The 19432-nt window shown below is 41.1% G+C and overlaps 1 protein-coding gene across 7 annotated transcripts in view; it reads left to right on the top strand.

The window, feature by feature from the left end:
* ZDHHC8 (zinc finger DHHC-type palmitoyltransferase 8) overlaps positions 1–19151 on the top strand; it is a 100834-nt gene extending 81683 nt beyond the window's left edge. For 6 of the 7 annotated variants that reach the window (XM_065033047.1, XM_065033048.1, XM_065033050.1 and 3 more), the window contains 8 exons: positions 2305–2477; positions 3099–3201; positions 6432–6523; positions 8106–8238; positions 9123–9240; positions 9968–10077; positions 12469–13505; positions 14318–19151. In XM_065033047.1, the coding sequence (XP_064889119.1) occupies positions 2305–2477; positions 3099–3201; positions 6432–6523; positions 8106–8238; positions 9123–9240; positions 9968–10077; positions 12469–13505; positions 14318–14489 (1938 nt within the window). In that variant the 3' untranslated portion in view covers positions 14490–19151. The remainder of the gene's footprint in view (positions 1–2304; positions 2478–3098; positions 3202–6431; positions 6524–8105; positions 8239–9122; positions 9241–9967; positions 10078–12468; positions 13506–14317) is intronic. The other variant, XM_065033052.1, reaches the window with a different exon arrangement.
* Positions 19152–19432: the final 281 nt, after the last annotated feature.

Genomic DNA, 19432 nt, shown 5'->3' with positions numbered 1-19432 from the left:
AACATTTCCCAAACTTGTAAGTACAGGCTGCTGTATCCACACCAGTGTGTTTCCATTGGGGATTTTTTATTGCTGAGATAAAACTTCCGCTTCTTAAGGATCATCTCTGCTGCAAGATCTGTTTGTTGTGTTGGGTTTTTTTTCCAATAGAAAGATGAAATCTTTAGTATGTCTAAAATATATTCAGCCCTGCCATTAAAAATGAAATTAATTACTAATCAGAAAGGGAAAAAATACCAGAGTCAGCTGGAATGTTGTATACACCATTTTTGTCCTAATCCTCTTTGCCGTAAGCAAGGGAATGGTCCCGAAGAAAGCAGAGCAGTTACATGTGGGAGGAAGGCTGCCTGGCTTTTTCTGGTGTCAGTCATTTTCTCCTTCAGGGCAATATATATCTAAGTTATAATTATCTGGAAGCAGTGCTATGCCTAGTAACTATCAGTAAATAGGACAAGGCTGTCCTGTTGTGGAAGGGCTTAGACGAATGTGGGATTTGAGAAGATGGAAAGTAAGGAGCTGCCAAGGTCCCTGGGTAGAGAGACATAGCCACAGAAAGTCCTAAGTTGTGTCACACAGTTTCTTTAGACTGCTGTAAATTGTTGAATAGAACTGGATCTTTTTGTAGAAAACCTGAGTTGTGTATTCCTAATTTTAAAATAAAAATGTTTTCAGTAATTCTAGATCCCGAGGATTGTTTAGATGATGGTAAAGTCTCAGTTGTCCCATGGAATTTCTTTCTTCTGCCCTCCCCAGTGGCTCAGCATGAAAATTCATTTTCAACAAATGAAGTTTCCTCGGGAAAAGATTGCTCAAAACTCACCACAATTTCATGCTGCCATGAGGCCTCCATGGGAGCCAGTTCTGCAGCAGAAATGAAAATGGGATAGAATCCAAAAGTAACCTAAATAAAATAGCAGAACACAAGGTGACTCTGCCTGGCTCTCCGGAAGTTTTATTCATGGTCAGATCAGTTGAATGTTCGTTACTATTCTGGTGGGCAAGTAAGAAGCTCTGCTTGTATAATTAAGTTATGACTGCTGTGGAGAAATATAGGCAAAAAGCATTAATGACTTCTGAATCAATAAATCACGGTTTTAAGCAGCATGCTTTATTGATTCTTGTGATGCTTATTTCCCACTCACCTGTCTGTTCCAGAAGAGCTTGGAGGCAGCAACAGGAGTGACTCCGCTGGCTTTTCCGTGTGGAGCCCATTCAGGGTTGTAATTCACATCATTTCACTTTTAGTCTAGAAAGTGCAATAAAAATTCTTTTCCCAAATGCAAAACTTTTGAGTTAATTTCCTAAAAATGAATGAATAACAAAAGCCAACAACACTTACAGAAATAAAATCAGTTAAAACCTAAAGCCCGCTGTGACCAGAGGGACCCAAAAATGAATCTGTGACAAAAGTAGTCAGATTTTTGTTTTCCTCACTGAAGTGTTAGCAGTGGGTATTTATATAGTTTCATAATCCATAGATATTTTGGGCTGCATACAACCAGATTTGCATAATAGACATATGCTATGTCAGCATTTCAGATATAGCCTGAAATGATCTTTATTAAGTTGCCCCTGTCATCTTCTGATGTGCTTTGAGAAACTCTAATCCTTTTCTTGTATTTTGTAAATTTTTGTAAATACATTGGGCAAGTAGACAAGTAGATTTACATGCTGCTGTGTAGAGGCACTTGAAAGGTGTCTGTGGCTTCCCCTCATTATTAAATCTCCTGTTAAAAGGGACTTGACTTTTTGATGTATTTTGAACTTTTGACTGAAACAAATAGTTAGGTTGGGGTTCAGAACTAGTAATGAGCTTGTGCAGAACTTTGCCTGTGTCTTATCTAGATGTTGCTTTTCTTTGGGAACCTGCTTGGCAGAAAAGTATTTTTCATGATATCCGTTGCTGAAAGTGGATTCGTTAAGTGATGTATGAACACAGAAATGGGGGCAGAGAATTTTGCAGCAGTGTTGCATCTTCAAAACATTCTAGGTGATGGTAACTTCATTGTAATTGACTCCTCATGCTAAGGGTGATAAAAAATCAGTGCTGCTGCTAGTAGATAAATAGCCTTTCATTTTTTTTATATCCTCTCTTTGAACCCTATAAACACTCAAGTACCTCTCCATCCACAGATACAGAAAACACTTGGTCCTAAGAAGAGCCTTATAGAGTCTAGCACGTTGTAAAGCTGCAGAACTAACCTGATGTAATTTTACATGACAATGGTTCAGATTTATCTCTAAGGCAATGTATTTCCTTTAACCATTTGCATATTGTTCCCTATCTCTCCCTTTCTTTACAAGGATTTTGACCATCACTGCCCATGGGTCAACAATTGCATAGGACGGAGGAACTACCGCTATTTTTTTCTCTTCTTGCTGTCCTTAAGTACGCACATGGTTGGAGTGTTCACCTTTGGACTCATCTTCATATTAAACCATATGGAGAAGCTGGGAGCAGCTCATACCACCATTACGTATCCTTCTTTTTGGTCTTTCAAGACACAAGATGGCCTTGAGGAAAATGTCCAAGAATGAATCTGCAGGTGTGTCTTCCTGGAACTGGTGGAGATCTGCTCCTCTCCTGATCCCCCATTGCTCTTCCCTGTAAATGTTTAGTGTAGGTTTTCCTCTGTGCCCATCTTACCTGTGTAACAATTGATCACCCCCAAAACTATAGCTGGCCTTTTATCTATCTCTTTGCCATGACAACCCAGCAGAAGGATATGCTGCCTCACCAAATTTTACTTCCAATTCGGTGTGACTCTAAACTGCTGGATGCTATTTACTTTATTTAAAACTCTGTTACTGCATTTTAAAGCAGAGTTTGCCCTGGAAGCAGCCCCCCTGCATGCTAGTGTAAAACACGAACCCCTGGCTCTGAGGGCTGCTACCCCCGTTAGCAGATCAGTGCAGAACAGTCTTTGCAACATGATTAGAGCCAGAATCAATGAGATCACGTTTTTCCCCATCTCAAGGATAAGGACCCAGGCTAGGAGCAGATGGATTTAACTTTGAGATAAAATTTAGATAGCATGTCTCCTTCCTAGCCTCTTTTTCCCTTCACTCATGCCAGTTTCTTTAACTCCTGGATACAGAATGGCTGTCATGTGCGTGGCTGGGTTATTCTTTATTCCAGTCATTGGTCTCACTGGCTTCCATATTGTGCTAGTGGCCCGAGGGCGCACAACAAATGAACAGGTAAGAAACGATCCTTTCTCTGTGTTTGTGGCTAAAATGTTGAGTTGGGAAGGAAAGTCAGCAAATCAGCTTGGGCAAATAAAAGATGAAGCACATCTTAGCGGAGCTTTTGTGAAGATCTAGGAAGATTGCCTAGTTTTTCATCTTCGGATTCTTTCTGGAGTGCACTACAAGCAAAGATTTTCCCCTTCTCCTAACCACAAAGGATCACCCCAGGCTTATTTACCACTTAAAATCTACGCATAGCCTTGAAATAGGTTTTATGTGGTGAGTACCGTCAACCCCAGAAGTTCAAACTTTATGAGTCAGACTGAACAAATCATGAGATTGAATGAAAGAAAGAAAGGAAAAGATTAAATCATGCTTTCACCCTGTCTCTTGATATTTTGAACTCCCCCAGCTAACCCACACTGTGCATAACAAGGTCTGAGCTGGCTCTTTGTCTGGCTTCCTTTGTCTCGCTCTTGTTTTCATGTGTATGTGCACAGCTCACACAGAGGCTATCGGACCTACTTGTTTTGCTTCTTCAAACAAGTGCCAACATGACATCTTGTGCCAAAAAGCATGTAAAACTTCAGTTCCCCCGCAGTAACACAAATGTATATAATCCACAGCCCCTATGTATGCATGTATGATCCAGACCTGTATGCATGTGCATATCAATAGCATGATATAAGATCTTGATGTGGATTGATAGCATGCCCTGCAATTCATAAGAGGGAGCTAATTAATTGTGTGTATTCTAATGCTTTACCATTTCACAGCTCCAGCTTCAAAGCACCCTTCACACAGCTGGTATTTTTAAACTTTTTTTTCCACTTCACACTTCTTTTTCACCTTTTCTCTTTGAAAAAAGAATTTTTACTGCATTTTTACTGCACTTGCATCTATGGGCCATCTCTAGCCCAGGCTGATGAGTGTGCTGTTCTGGCTGTTCTGCAGGCTGACAGCTTCATGCTTATGCCTCTTGTTAAGGCTGCTGTGCAGACTGGACTGTCTGAGGCCAGGCCTTTGTAAACTGGGATGAGATTGTCTCCTATCTCACAAGAGACAATCAAACCTTTTATCCAGAATAGTGTGGGAGTTTTACATAAGCAAAGAATCTGAAGTCATCCTGAATTGTTGCCTGACATGGTCTCTGAACAAAGCAGGCTTACCATAGCTGTAGATCTTTGAATGCTTTTCTTTGCTCTGCTTTGAACCAGCTGCTCTTAATTTTAGAATTGATTTTGGCCAAGTATTAGGTTTGATAGTGCTTACAATAGTAGCATGAAACCCAAGGCGTTTTGGTCTCAGCCCATGGCTTATCTCTGTGCAGTGATGAAAACTGCCCATGATAATTTTAGGCAGAGGAGGAAGGAAAAAAATAAATTTAAAAAAAAGAGTAAAATCTAACTTATTGTGCTTGTGGCTGCAGTAACATTGAGATAGGTTGAGGATTTTGCATTTAACTTGATTGAAATAACTATTGGAAAATGCATCCTTGCTTGGTTTGGTTTCTTGAGCTACCAAACCACTTGAGATTTGTTCATCTTCCCATACCATTTTCTGAAAATTAAATATAATCTAGTCTTAACTTGTGTTTAGTCATACACACTGCCTGGCTGTAGCTGGAGGATGCATGTTCCAGGCCTTCAGGTCTCTTTCAAAGGAAGCACATCTAAGTAATTAGAGCACCAAGCCAGGAGCGGTGGATACGGGATCTGTTCCTGGCTTGGCCACTGTATTAAAACATAAACTGTTCTCCTGCAGTCTCAGTACTGATTCACTTTTCTCAAACTGTTAGTTATCTGCTGTCAGCTTCCCAGTTACAATATGCTCAGCTACACATCCTCTTTTCCCAGTACATTTTATAGGCCAGCGCTACATACATTTTTGGTGGTTTACTGTAATTTTTTGGTATTTGTTCATTCTGGAGTTTGTAGGCTTTGAGCATTAATAGTCGGCAGATTGTGATTTAGGAGTGCGTAGTGGCTGAGTTTAGACGTTTGTGAGCCTTCTGAATGCCTCTGAAAGTCTTTGATGGAATCAAAATAACCCATAACCCAACATCTGCTCATATCCCGGTATTTTTAGTTTCTGAATAGAGTAAATAAATATCCTTCCTTTGGAGACTGCTTTCTATCAGAGGACTTCAAACCACTTTAGAAACCAAACTGGTATAATTAGTACTGTAATCTGTGAGTTAGAGATATTTTATTTTCATGTTGTGTTTGAGAAAATGGGCACAGAGATATGAAGTGCTTTGCCAGCATCTGGCACAAGTCGGTTTAAGTCCAGGATTGAACGCAGATGTCGCAAGCCATGTTTTAGTCATCAGATTACTCTTCCAACACTCAGAACTTCCAACATTTCTCTCTTGGCCTTTTAAGAGTTTTATGTCACATCAAAGAGGCCAGCATAATATATTGCAAAATCATTTAATCGTCGTTATTTTATGTGCAAGTAATTAAAAGTATTTCTGGTACTCTGTAAACTTGTTGCTAGATCAGAACTATGAGTTTATTAAAATGCATTACTTGCAAACAGCAACAGTGATGTTTTTAATGGCAACCACTATTAATCTCCCTGGCTTTATTGGTATTTATCCCCATATGGTTACTTTCAAGTATCTGCCTGTAGAGTACAAACCCTTTATAATGCTTATGAAGCTTTGAATGGATCCCGCCAGTCTAATGAGGCTTGGCTTTTATTAAACTAGCTTATTTCCAAGCAAACATCATAATCACCAGGGCGTTCCTGGCGCCCTCCCGCAGAAGGCAGTGGTTCGTACTGGGATGGGATGCTGATAGAGAGGAGACATTGCTCCAATCCAGCGTTCTGAATGTTGAACTGGCATTCCTGTTTGTTTGGAGGGGACTTGCCAAGGCAGAGGAGTGAAGTGACAGGGGAGCAAAGGGGACCAACCGGGATGTCTGGCTGACAACGGGCACGAATCTGATGCAGGAGCAGCATAGAGAGGTGAACCTGGCCACTTGGACGCATGATCACATTGAGCTCACTGCCTTTTTGGGACAGGATCTCTAGTCAGCCTGCCTCCCAGCCAGAAGCAGCTGATGCCGGTGGTGCGTTAGAGCAGGAGAGAGGACATGCAGCATTCAAAGAAAAATGATCTGTTTGGGAAGGACAGTAGGGTCAGAGCAAGACATGCTTTTTCTTGGCTTTTTGAGAGTTGGATGATGACTTTTATATAACCAGAGGTTTGAGCACCGTCCTGAATATGTTTCCAGGTGACAGGTAAATTCCGTGGGGGAGTGAATCCTTTTACCCGAGGATGCTGTGGAAATGTGGAACATGTGCTCTGCAGCCCCTTGGCTCCCAGGTAAGAGAAATGTTGTCAACTCAGAATGAGGAAGGTACAGTAGTTGTTGGGACAGAGGAAGAAAAGGTGCTAGGCTGGTATCACGAGTGAAAGACCGTTGGTGAAATGACAGAGAAGTAAAGCAAAACCTTAATCCCAGAAATGTTTATTTGGAATGAGGATGTCAAATTAGATCAAGATTTATATCCTCATCTTCACTAACTTGTTCATCCAGTGGATTTCAGGAACAAGGTGAGTTTCAGTATGTTACCATATTCCCAACATGACTTTTTGCACTGTACAGTTAATGGCCAGGTGTTCTAATCTGCTGGAGAAAAGGAAAGAATCTAAAATCAGCCTTTCTCCTTAAGACTTAAATCTAATTTAAGACTGCTGTGGTTTTCAATCTCACTGGCACTTCCATTATCATAAAACAGATTTTCAATGAGGTCTACATCATGGAACTTGCAATTTTATTTATGGCTTTCTATTTTGGGGAAAATGGATTTATCGTTTCACATTTTGAAATCAGGGGTTTAATGCAATAGATCAGATGGAGTATAAATATCCTGGGTGCTGAGCTGTCCAGCCTGCAACCATGTTAATGATGGTACTACAAGAAGACTTATTTGAGCCTTTTCAGAGTGTTGAGCAATTCCAGCCCCTGATATTATCATCTGCCTTCTTCTTTTCCTTCACTATGCAGCAAATACGTCCTAAAAGTCTGTTACATGTATTGCACTGGTATAGTTGATTGTAAAAACTTGAAAATCAGGTCAAGATACTTTAAGAGAACCAGATATTAGAAGTTGGGAAACACTCCTGTTACGAGAGGGGTATGAGTAGAATCTAGAATCATCATGGCTATTTTATGACTCTTAGCAAGCAGAATGTTTGTCTTTTGTGAAGACTTGTTGAAATTGTCCTGTATATTGAAAGTCACTGAGCCATCACTCCTAGAGTGTCCTATTTGCCAGGTGAAACAGAGAAAGCTTGTGCGTGCGTTGATATTTATGCATTGTATAGCCGCTGCCCAATTGCAGAGAGAATTCTAGTCCACTGGAAAGAAGTTAGGTATCTAAACTCAACTACTTCCTTTAGATTTGTTGCTTCCCGTAGACCTGTCTGTTTCTTTTACCTCCATTTATTTGAACACTCTAAACAAGCTGCAGAAACCAGTGGCTGTGTTGTGAGCTAGAACTGACAACGCATCTTCTCTGTGTTAACTCCCAATGTGCTGGTTCTTTATTCCCCTTGTCACCGTCTTCCACCACAGGGAAGCTGTTTCATGTTCACTAGGTCAGACCTAGTAAATCGCTCCTGCTGGTGGTAGGCCTCTCTTCTCTCTTCATGTGAGCTGTGCTCTTGTCTGTCAGTGCTTCAAAAATTGCTTATGTTTTTCATGCATCATCTCCTTTTACTCACTACAAAAAACATTGATATTTTTATTGCCTTTTAATTATTACACCCATTGAAATAAATGGAGTTTGCTCACCTAGATTCTGACACATTCTTAAATCATACCCTGGAAGCAGGAAGATTTTCTTGTCTCTATGCCTTGTTCTTAGGTTATTGCTTATTTTCATTATGACCGTTAAACCAGGTACATAGTTGAGCCCAAGAAAAAGCAAGCGGTGAGTGTGAAGCCTCCTTTCCTCAGACCTGATTTGTCTGAGCGACAGATCACAGTGAAGATCAGTGACAACGGAATCCAAGCCAACCTCAACCGGAGCAAGGTAAGGCAGCCTTCAAGCGCTGCTTCTGAAGAACATGGGTTAAGCTTTATCAAGCGTGGGAATTAGTTTGACATTGAAAATTTCTCTGAGATGATGCACTTTTTGGAGAAAATTACAGGGGTTGAGTCCTTACCATATACTTCATCCTCTGAAAATAACCCGGGTTCAGTAACAGCAGCTCTTGATCCAGTAACAGCCCTTCTGCAGCGCTGTTATAGAATGCCTCTGGGTGTCTTTTGGAAGAGGTGGTTGTTCTTTGCAATAGTTACTTTCTGTCCCAAGAATTGCCACCTCTTGGTGTTCAAATTAATTTTAACTCACCTAACACATCGCAGGAACCCTTGTACCACCAGGTCAGCCGTTTTACTTCAAAGAAGGTTTTGAGCTCCCAGACTGCAGTGAGAGGAACATTGAACGCTCAGCTCAGAAGCTGAATTCTCTTCTCTCCTGTTTTTTCAGTTTCTACTGCCACAAAATAGAGAGAAGGACTTTTTTTTAGTCCTATAAAAAGCAGTGGATTCAGAAGAAGCCACCTTGAAAGATTTTTGTGCATAGTTATTTGTTACACTCTTTGCAGAGTTACTCGCTGAGAGCTGACTGGAAAGTTGACAGAAAATGCTAGAAAACACCATTGCCTTCTGCCACATATTAGCTAGTATGATGATAATGTTATTTAGCATAGCCAGCAGAATAGGATAGTGCCTTTAAAATTATACTGGCTTGTTACGACAGTGCTAATTTTACACATGACAATCCTTGTCTGCAGTGGATGCTAAATCAGGTTTGCCATTATAGGTATACCTGTTCTGTGGTACAGCCAGCACTGACAGATGCTGTGACTTAACCAAGTTGTGGGTAATGATTGATTCTTTGGTCATTTGCAGTCTAAAATTAGCCTGGAAGGTCTGGAGGATAAAGGTATGGATGTGCAACCACCTCTGCCACCCAAAGGAGATCCAAGCAAGTACTCTGAGCTAAAAGGGCAGCTGGGCACCAGTGAAGGTATAGTTGCATCATCAGTGTTTTATTTTTGTTAATAAGAAAATATTTCGGCCTTTTTAAAAGTCTTCTAGTATTCTTTCAAAAAAGTTAAGGGATCCAGGTGAATCGTTTTTGTATTTACAAGAGCTCTGAACTAGAGGAATAAACAGCAGGAAAGGGAGAAAAAAGTTGGCTTGAAGGTGTTCATGCAAGCCTAGGTTGGATATTTAATTTCAGTTTCACAGAGTTTTTAAACCCTTTTAAGCCCCTTCTTAAAGTTTTGATCAATTTTTAAATTAAAATATCATTTTGAACTGAGGAATCAGAAATATTAGCATTAAATGCTTAGACATTACAAACTGAATTATTTCATTTAGAAAACTGTGAGACTATAGCTTTGATACAACTAAAAAACCTCTTCCTCCCCCCAACAAAACTAGTAGCTGAATTCAACCCAAATATTAAATATTTCAAATTATGGCAAAATTACTTCACACCAAATTATGTTACCCCACTTAATATACGATACCTTGTTTCTATGTCTCTTTAGATTGCTTATCTGGCAGCAGTGTGCTTTTATTTCCACAGGGGCTTCATTGATTTTGGTGGAATTCTGCACAAAAGGACTGCAAGTTTTGTTCTTTGCAGAACCAATCTGTTTGCAGAGGACCGTATATAGCGCGGAATTAGGGATGATAACATTCCGTCCACACATTTTAATAGAAAGTCCTTTTTAAATCTTTTACAGAAGGTGGCCTTTCTCCCAAACTGATCAGCCCTCCTACACCTGCCATGTACAAGTATCGACCAGCTTTCAGCAACAATCCCAAAGTCCACTACCATGCTACAGCTGAGCAGGTGAGTGAGCCTGGGAGAATCTGTTCCCAGATAACACCAGACAACATGGAGCTGGGGATAAATTCACCGCCGGGCTCTAGTGAATGTCAGAGTGTAGAAGTAAATAACAACACTTGGCATTGTTGTGCCATAGTGTATATTTTCACTCTGCTCCTTATGAAAACATGTCTGCTTTCGCAGCTTTCCTCTGTTGAGCTTGGCAGGTCTGTCCTGCTGACAGGCATGCGCTGCTGCTTTTCTGTGTCTCGGCCTGATCCTGAGGTGCCGAGAAGTGTCACCTCCCATCGGCTTCTCCTGACGCAGGTGCCAACTCCCATTCACCTCAGAGGGAGCTGGATGTGCTTAGCGCTTTTCTGGATCAGACCCTTTAACCAACAGATGACGTTCTCAGTGATTCCTTAACACATCAGCTTGCAAAACAGAAACAACTTTCAAAGCATCCCAAGAGATATTTTAGTTAAAATTAATGGCAGATTCCTTGTGTGTGACCTTCCTTAGCACTTTCTCAGTGAATTTGGGTTATATAATGGAAAAAAAAACAAACCTTCTTAACACTTGGCATCATTTCCTCCTATCAGGAAAACTGAGGTCCAAATAATTAGAGAGACTTGCTCTGGAAGTTTGACTGTTTTCTCTTTTGCTTAGGAGTTTTTAAATAGTTTACACTGTTTCCTTTGGAAGCGAAGTGCCCATCTAAGCCCACTGCTAATAGGCTTGTATTTCTCATGGATTTGCTGCAAATACTCCTTGGCCCCCCACACCTGGGAACAGCAGTTTGAAAATTACTGGTTTAACTTGTATATTTACAATACGTATCCAAATCTTCACATACCAGTGGAGATACCCTTAAAACACACACGCCACACACAATGCAGTTTTCGTACAATTAATTCCATCAGCTCCTCCAATGTCACATCTACAATAACAAGAAAGGGATGATATAAGTAAGGAAAGGAAAAATGGTAGAGATATATAATTGACTGCAGCAACACTAGAATAAGACAGAATGTTCCTTAAATGGTAAAGGAAACTTTTCTAGTATCCTTTTCATTTTGAAAACACAGATGGTAATAGATGGTAGAATTCCAGCTACCACCAAGTTTGGGTTTGAGCCTTCCTGCAGTCATTGTAAATCTTGTTCTCTGGATCTGTCTAGAGAATGAAGAAACAACTTATGAAAGGGAACATAGGAACAAGAGTGTGTTCTCTTCTGTATCTGTTCTTCAACCCATCAATGTAATTCTGCTTTTAAGCAGTGAAAACTGTTATGAAAGAGGGGTTGGGGCACAAGGATACATAGCACAAATATACTTATAGGCTACATCATTGCTTTCTCCTCCTCCTTTACAGGCTGTCACTTGGTCTCTTTTTTCCAGAGAAGGCCAAATTTAGAACCATGCTCTAGAAGACAGTGAGCTGGTTTGCATATTTTCCTATCTTCTAGCTCAAAGAAAAAGACCCTGAAGAAAAAATTAGAATAAAACAGATTTTTTGCCAGTTAGGCTTTTTTAGATAATACTCCTTTAAAAGAAGTTAGATAAAGAACAGCTTTCTGATTAAATATGTAACTGATGATAATGGTTTTTTGCAGAACCAATGTAGCAAATTTATTGTGCAGTATGGCAAAATCTGTAAAAAAAAACAGCAAAAATTATTTGCTTAGCACAGAATGGCATTTTATGTGAACAGAACTGTAAGCAGTCTTGCATAGAGCGAAAGAGAGTGAAGTCATATCTGTTTCCAATGCACATAAATAAAATGTGGCCTGTTTCCTCCTCTGATGTGGCCATTTTCTCCTACAGAGGCAATAAAAAAAGGAGAAGATTGCTTCGTTTTATTGTCTAAATGATGGGCAGGAGCCTCTCTGCTTTAATTAAGCTTAGGTGCTTAAAAGACCTATGACCAGAAATTCAGAATTACTGAATATTCATAGCTCCGAGCAAAGTGGATAAGAGTGTGCTAGTCCCCAGTGTGTTGAAATGCAGCTTAAAGAATTTCTGACTCAGCATGCAAAACCAGACATCCCTCAACTCGAGAGCTATTTGCAGAAAACTTGGAGAGCTTTTTTCCAAGGGCAGTATTATCAGATTGCAATCTGATTTACTTTGACTGAGACCTAAGTCTCAGTTTAGAAAATCTCTCTTCTGTGTTTTCAGTGTCTGTGTGTTGACATATTTATTACTGTCAATATTATTTAGCACTTATTGCTTCTGAGGTGCTTATCCATATGCTGAACAGGAGTTAGGGGATTCCTTACAACAAACCTGTGCCATAACTGGGCTGAGAGTCTGAGAGGCCTCCAGCTCTTTTCTTCCCATGAACTCACCGTGGAGAGCAAACCTGTACTTACATATCACTGGCTTCTGTTTCTCGTGTTCACCTCTGTTTTAGATCACCATGCAGGAGGGACATAGTCAAGGGGCTCTGATAGAAGAGGATGGCAGGAGCCTTGATTACCAGTCCGAACCCAGCTTGGACATCCCCAGCTACCGGAAGAGCTCCCTCCACAAGACCTATCAGTCTTCCCCACTCCAGATAGATTCCTTTGCCATCAATTCACGATCCCTGAGCCTGAAATCTGCTGGCAGGAGAGGGACAGACAAAGTGCCCCTTCATCCAATAAAATCTGAAGGGGCGGCTTCTACCCCTTACAAAAGCATCTTTTCTCCCAACTCCCTGTCAAACAGAAATGGGAGTCTTTCATATGACAGTTTGCTAAACCCCATGTCGCCCTCGGGGAGGAAGTGCATCGCCCATTCTGCGGTCAGCTCCGTTGGGTACCACTCCCCGTATCTATCAGCCAAAATGTGCCACCTGCGGGGGAGCGAGCTGCAACGCCAACCACCGCAGAGCTTCAGCCCAGTCCTGGGGAGTCCAGCTGCACATCAGCGAGACCCCTCCCCAGTCCGCTATGATAACCTTTCCAAAACCATTATGGCATCCATCCAGGAGAGGAAAGAGATGGAGGAGAGGGAGAAGCTCCTCCACTCACACCCCGATTCAGTGTTTGCAGACTCAGGTGTCTACGACACCCCTAGCTCTTACAGCCTTCAGCAAGTCAGCACGCTCTCTGAAGATCCACGCAGCATGGCAATGAGGTATGGATCTAGAGACAATCTGATGGCTGCTACCAGTTTTAGCACAAGGAACCCTGTACTGCAGTCCTCAGTGTCTTCACTCTCAAGTGCAATGACAAGAGCACCAAGGACTTCCACAACCTCTCTGCAAGCTGATTTAGCCAATAATAATGTCCAGTCCCATCAAGCACTACAGGGCAGGGTGAGCAATGGCTCCTACAAATCTCCAGGCCACCAGGTCCCGTCGTCCCCGACAGGGATGCCTAGGTCACCTTCTTATGGAGGCCCGAAGGCTGTCTCGTTTGTAAACACTGTGGAAATTACAGAGGTGCAGTCGGTGGGAGCACAAAGGTATGTACTGCTTTAGGTGCTGCTCAGCAAACAGTCTGTTTGGAAGCAAGTGCAGAGTGCTGCGCTGGAGGCAGGACCCTGATTACATGTTTGCTGGAGGCCAGTGAAGGTGGGAGGTTTCGGCTGTTTGGGGATACAGCAGCATTTTGCAAAACAACTTCGGGATGAGACACATTAAGCTTTAGTGTGTAGTGGCCTAGATCTAAAAGAACTTCTGAGGAAAGCTTGTTGTCCTTGCTCCCTGGCAGCAGGTCATAAGAGATTAAATTACTTGAAATGGTCCATCTGGTATATGGTCTTTAATTACAGTCATCCTGGAGTGCTTCCTGACTTGATTCAGTTTGTGTCTTCGGTCATAAAGAAGTCTTAAGCTTCACTTCTCTTATGTCTTTCAGAAATAAGCAACATCATTTTGTTTAACTGGATATTTAACTGGGAAGTTTTTTTCTGAGTATTTTATTTCTGATTGTAAGACACAGTTTGGCTTAAGGTCAACAGTGGTGCCAGTTAAACCCGCCTGCACCCTACACATGCTTGCACAATTAGTTTGGTTCAACAAAGCATTTAAGCAAGCAATTAAATTAACAAATACTACTGGGGTCTGATCCACTAACCTAATGGCCAAATCAATTCTCTCATTTCAGTGGCTTTTCATCAAGTATATTGGCTTCAACCAGGTTGCTCTCATGCTTGAATATTTTGCAACACTGAGACTCATGGTAACAGGGATAATTGTTTATCCTGAATGAAGCCATTCTGCTATCACACTTTAGTCACTCACATTGCATCTTTTGATATTTCTTTTGATGCAGGGATGACATACAGCTGAAGACACCGCACAGTAAAATAAATGGACAGCCCAAAGGAATATCCAGGTTGGGTTCATCATCAAGTTCCCAGGGGACACCTGTCAGCCCTGCTAGACACTCAAATGTTAAGAAGGTGTCTGGAGTTGGTGGAACAACCTATGAAATTTCAGTGTAAAATAAAATTAATTAAAGATAAAGAGCCATCCACTCAGCCAGCCATGAAGCTAGGAGCACTGTGAAGACTCAAATAACAACAAAGAAGGAGCAGCAGCAGCCGGCCACTCTCCTTTTCTTGTTTTGAGTTTGTTCTGTTTTCATCTTTCTCTTTTGGCCAAAAACCAGCTGCAGCCTTATTCTTGAGGGAATAAAATTGTATAGTCCACCAGACTCTTCCTGAACTGACAGGTGGGAACTGGCTGCAACCTAACACCACAACCACCGACCAGATTTCTTTCATGCAAGAGAGCGCTAAAGCCATTGTGCGTGTGTCTGTCCAACAAACCTGTTGTGTACCAGTTGTGATGTGAAAAAGTACAGTCAGTCCTGGATCATCCATTTTTTCCAGTTCTTCTGGCCAGCGATGTGTCCGGCAGGAGTCGGAGGCCCAACTGCTGTTTTCCTACCAACGTGGAAAGCCAGCTGCCCGTGCGGCCAGTCTGCGTGTGCAAGAACTGCTCCCTGTCTCCCAGGCCTCGTGTTCCTCCTCCAGGGAAGGAGCAAGACCAGGGCACCTGGGCAATGAACGCCGTGTTGTCTTTAAAAACCTCCTGGCTCCCGGATAGGGGCAGGAGAAAGGATAGTAACAGCTTCTCACTGTCTGCCATTCGCCTCCCTGTGTGTGAAACTGTGTGTGAGTGTGTGCGTGTGCTCGTCTCTCGTGGAAAAGGACTGCAGCACCAGTAAGGGTCTTCCACCGACCTCTTGCTCCCTCTGGTTTTTAAAGGCTTCTCTGACTCGGAAACAAAACCAAGCTGATAAGAAAGAAATGTTTGGATGGGAACGTATTTTAAACAGCCGTGAGCTGCTTTCCCTGCACCCTCCTTGTTACCTGTTGGATTTAGGCAATAACGTGGTTTACTGCCTTGCCCTGGTGCCATCTGTGTAATCCTGCAGCAAGGTTATCATGATCTGTTGAATTTGCAGTGTGTGTAACTGAGCCAAGCGTACATCTAAAGGATATAAATTTTCTGTCTGCCTAATTACTAGCACATTCCCTCTGGTCTTCAATACTGTTAGACAACGGATTTTCCATTTGGATTTTTTTCCCTCGGGGAACAACTTTTTAAAATAATATCAGTCAAATCTATTTAACATTCTGAGGTTTCCTTTTCCTCTCTTCAGAAAACTACATTTGCTTTGTTGGATTTAAAGACAACTTTACTATAAAAACCAAGAAAGGGGTGCATTACTTTTGTCACAAATACGAGGACTTTGGCAAAAATAATTTTGGGACAAATGGAATTATTTTCTCCATTTCTTATCTCCTTTGGCTTCCCATCCAGTTACCACCTCAGAAGTCAGAAGTATCTGGATCAGTGCTAACTAGCCAGATCATTTATGCAATTAAGAATATCCTGAGCGACTGCTGCCAAAATCACTAAAAGTCATTACTTGTCACTGAGCCAGTCAGTGTACGAAACCTCTGCTTCCCACCTGGTTCTCCGGGTGAATAGTTTTGACTGGAGAGCTAAATTCATCATTTTCAGGATATTTGTTTCAAGGGGTTGAATCCTTTTCAGCCCTTGACTATAATGGAGAACTCTCCAGATATTTGGTAGCAATTCAGAATGTGGTGATAACATCTTACTTGTTTTCATGTATGTTAAGATTCATTATTCCAGAAGCCAAATATTGACTTCAGTTTTGCCTGGTTAAAATTTATATTTTGATTTGATAAATCTTGACATCTGCTGCAATACATGCTTATTATGTCCCTTGTATATCACGTCATTTTTAGAGGGGAAGGTTGAAGAGAACGTAAGAAAGTTAATAATCTCTCTGTGTAATGCTCCATGTTGCCTGAAGGGAGAAACCTGGAAAGCGATGCAGCTGCGCTAGGCCAAAGTGTGCATTTTATTGCCTTGCTGATACTTCAAATGCCTACTGTAGGGACATTGCAGAGCAGAGAAGCAATAGTCTTTCTATGCAGATTTGCTCACTGGCATGCAGAATATTGTCTTTAGTTGGAGGCACCAAGGTACCAGAAAGATGCTGGCAAACTGGAGCGGGTACAGACGGAGCAATATTTTATATATCAAAAGACTGGACGGGCTGGCTGATGAGAAGATTTAAAGGGCTAGAAACGTGTTACTGGCTAAGCAATGAAGTGGAAACTAAGTATCATAATTTTACAAATGCATTAGTTGAAAGATGTAAAACCAAAGGGTAAATCAGAGGGTTGTGACTGGTAACCAGTGGTCTACATTCAGGAGGGGCAGAAAAGATGGAGGGAAGGGGCAGTGGAATAGTCTTCCAAGGCAGAGTATTGGAGACTAACGATTTTGGACAGTAGAACTATATTTGGATAAGTGATTAAAAACATTTCTGTAAGAGATGAGCCTGCAGGGGCAAGGGGCTTAGACCAGATGGCCTTACAGATTTCTTCCATCTTTAACTGTTATTAATCTGCAACTCTACCCTGATGTTAACTCCTCAGGAAGATGCAGTATTTCCTCAAGGACTGGAATTCACTCTGGTGCGTAGAGTATCACAAGACTTACTTGTTTTTAAAGTATCATGTATGCCATATGTAAGCCCTGAAAAAGAGGGAATGTGACACATTGTGTTTGGGCCAGGGAGCTAGACAAGGGCACATTTTATCATGTATCTTTGAATATGTACATGAAATTCATGCAAGCAAGGCTGAAAATTTGCACCAGTGTAATATTTGAGATTTGCATCCCAGTGATGCTCCACTTTGATCATTCTCCTGCATTTATAAACAAAAAAGCTACTGAGGAACTTGAAGGGCCAAAGAGCCTTTGAAGTTAACTACATTAGTTCATGAGAGAATTTCTCAGTAAGACTAAACACAGTATTGTGTGTATAAAGCACTAATATCCAGGGTTATTTTGACATAGTTCACAAGGGGTAAGGGAGGAAAGAATGAATGCACTGTGTCATTATAGGTTCAGATATAAGGATTATATATTTTGTGAGTAGTTTTGCCCACAGTTGAGAGACATTCGACTTGTTAATAGGTTTACAATGGTACCAAAGTATTTTTTTTTCCTTTTGAGGTTTGCATATAATTCAGTGCACATAGCCTGGAGTAAATTATTCAAATCTTCTGAAATCTAAGCAGAACTGTTAACAGGAGATTGCATGCAGCAAATCCAGCCTCATTTCCATCCAAGGCGCTGAACCTGCAGCTATTTTCTCATCAATGTAAGTGTCTGCTTCCATAGCTCCCGTTGCGGGACTGAGGACCTACTTAGTAAGTCTAATTTTGGAGCAGAATGCAGCCCATGCTAAAGTACAGATCCTCAAGCAGTTTACAGATTAGCGGTAAGGTTCTTCTGCCCAGATAGTCTCAGTTTTTACAGACACTGCAGGCCAAATCATCAGCTGGTGTAAACTGGTGTGGCTCCATCAAAGCTCCTGTAAGTGATGCTAATTTACAGTAGGTGGGGATCAGCCACGAAAATCCAGCACAAGTTAACACATCTTGTGAAGTAGCTTCTTTATATTTGTCATGTTTATTTCATGTTTCAGAAGTCTTAAATCTTTCCAACATGTTGTTATTTTTAGCTGTGGATTGTATTACTTATTTAAAAAACAGCAATAGTTTTTGTTTAGTTTATGCATCAATTTTCATCACATATTGCATTTTATTAGCCGTTCATTCCCTGTTCATACACTCCCATTAAGCCTCCAGGTTTTCATTGTAGTACAATCTGCCTTGAAAAGTTGGATCTCTGTATCTTTAATTGTATAATATATTGAGTATTATGAAATTACATGTACCTTACTACATGGGTGGGAGAGAGAGGAAATTTTTTTACTTGAAGCCTTAATATTTTCTTTTTTTACTACTTTGTTTGTTGACCTCATAGGAAAGTCTGAATAGCAAAGACTTTGAAACTCTGGGCCAAATACTGCACTGATATACAACCAGGATTTGGCCCCCTATGTCAAAACTGGATGCAGACACAACCTGAAGTGAGCAAGGGAAAAAGCCTCAGGGTGGCATCTTTCCTGAAGATCATTAATACAGTCTCAAAACGTGTCTGTAAGCAAGTACATTACAGAAGTCTTCAAGTCTTGAATTTTTAAGAAAGGTGATAGCGGGAACTGCCCTAATATCTTACATTTGCATTTTCTTATTAAATTAAACAAAACAAACCAAACGTAATTGCTTAGTTTGGTTGAAGTCAGCTCCAAGGGTTGCACAGAGCTATGTGTTAGTAGCCTTGTGCAGCAAATGAACTGTGTTGTGTTGCTGTTCTAAAATTGCTAACCAAGCATAACGTTACGTCAACTTGGCCTAAGATAATCACCTCACGGGCGTTATAATGGACGTTCCTCAGATAATGCCTATTCTCCTATAAGCCTAATGTGGAAATTGCAATGTGGTTTTCTTTGGACTATATCTGTGGTCCAGACTAGAGATATAGATATAGATACATATATATATTCAATATTTTTTTGTGGGGGGGAAAGATGGGGTCAAGGTCACTGTCTCTGACAGTCTGGAAAGTTAATGTCAAACCGTTTTTATGGTCTGTATTTCACCTGTTCTGCCACCTTGAATTGTTGGAATGTATCCGTGCAGGCTTTGTGGAGCTCTGTCTGTAACCTTTTTTGTGGCTCTCGTAATACATATATATTTTTTAAACCTCTGAGTCACTTCAGTATTTTCAAGTGTCTGGTTTTCCCTCATGAGTTACACCTCAGATACATTCATTTACCGAGATGGTTCATGGTGCGCTGCCCTTTTTCACTTCCACTTGTGCAAAACGCGAACTGAAACAGTAGAACTGGAAAGGCTGGTTCCAATGCGAAATCCGCAGGTGACAAACTATTAAAAGGAGTGGTTGCAAGTTACATCTCATTTTCAAGGCGCTTATGGCACAGTAGAAAATACACTGAGTCTTTTAAAAGTGTCTCCTAGTTGTG

The sequence above is a fragment of the Columba livia genome, chromosome 17, assembly GCF_036013475.1.
Source record: "Columba livia isolate bColLiv1 breed racing homer chromosome 17, bColLiv1.pat.W.v2, whole genome shotgun sequence".
NCBI classification, from domain to species: Eukaryota; Metazoa; Chordata; class Aves; order Columbiformes; family Columbidae; genus Columba; species Columba livia.
Note: the sequence above shows the minus strand (reverse complement) of the source record. Positions and strands in the feature narration are given on the sequence as shown.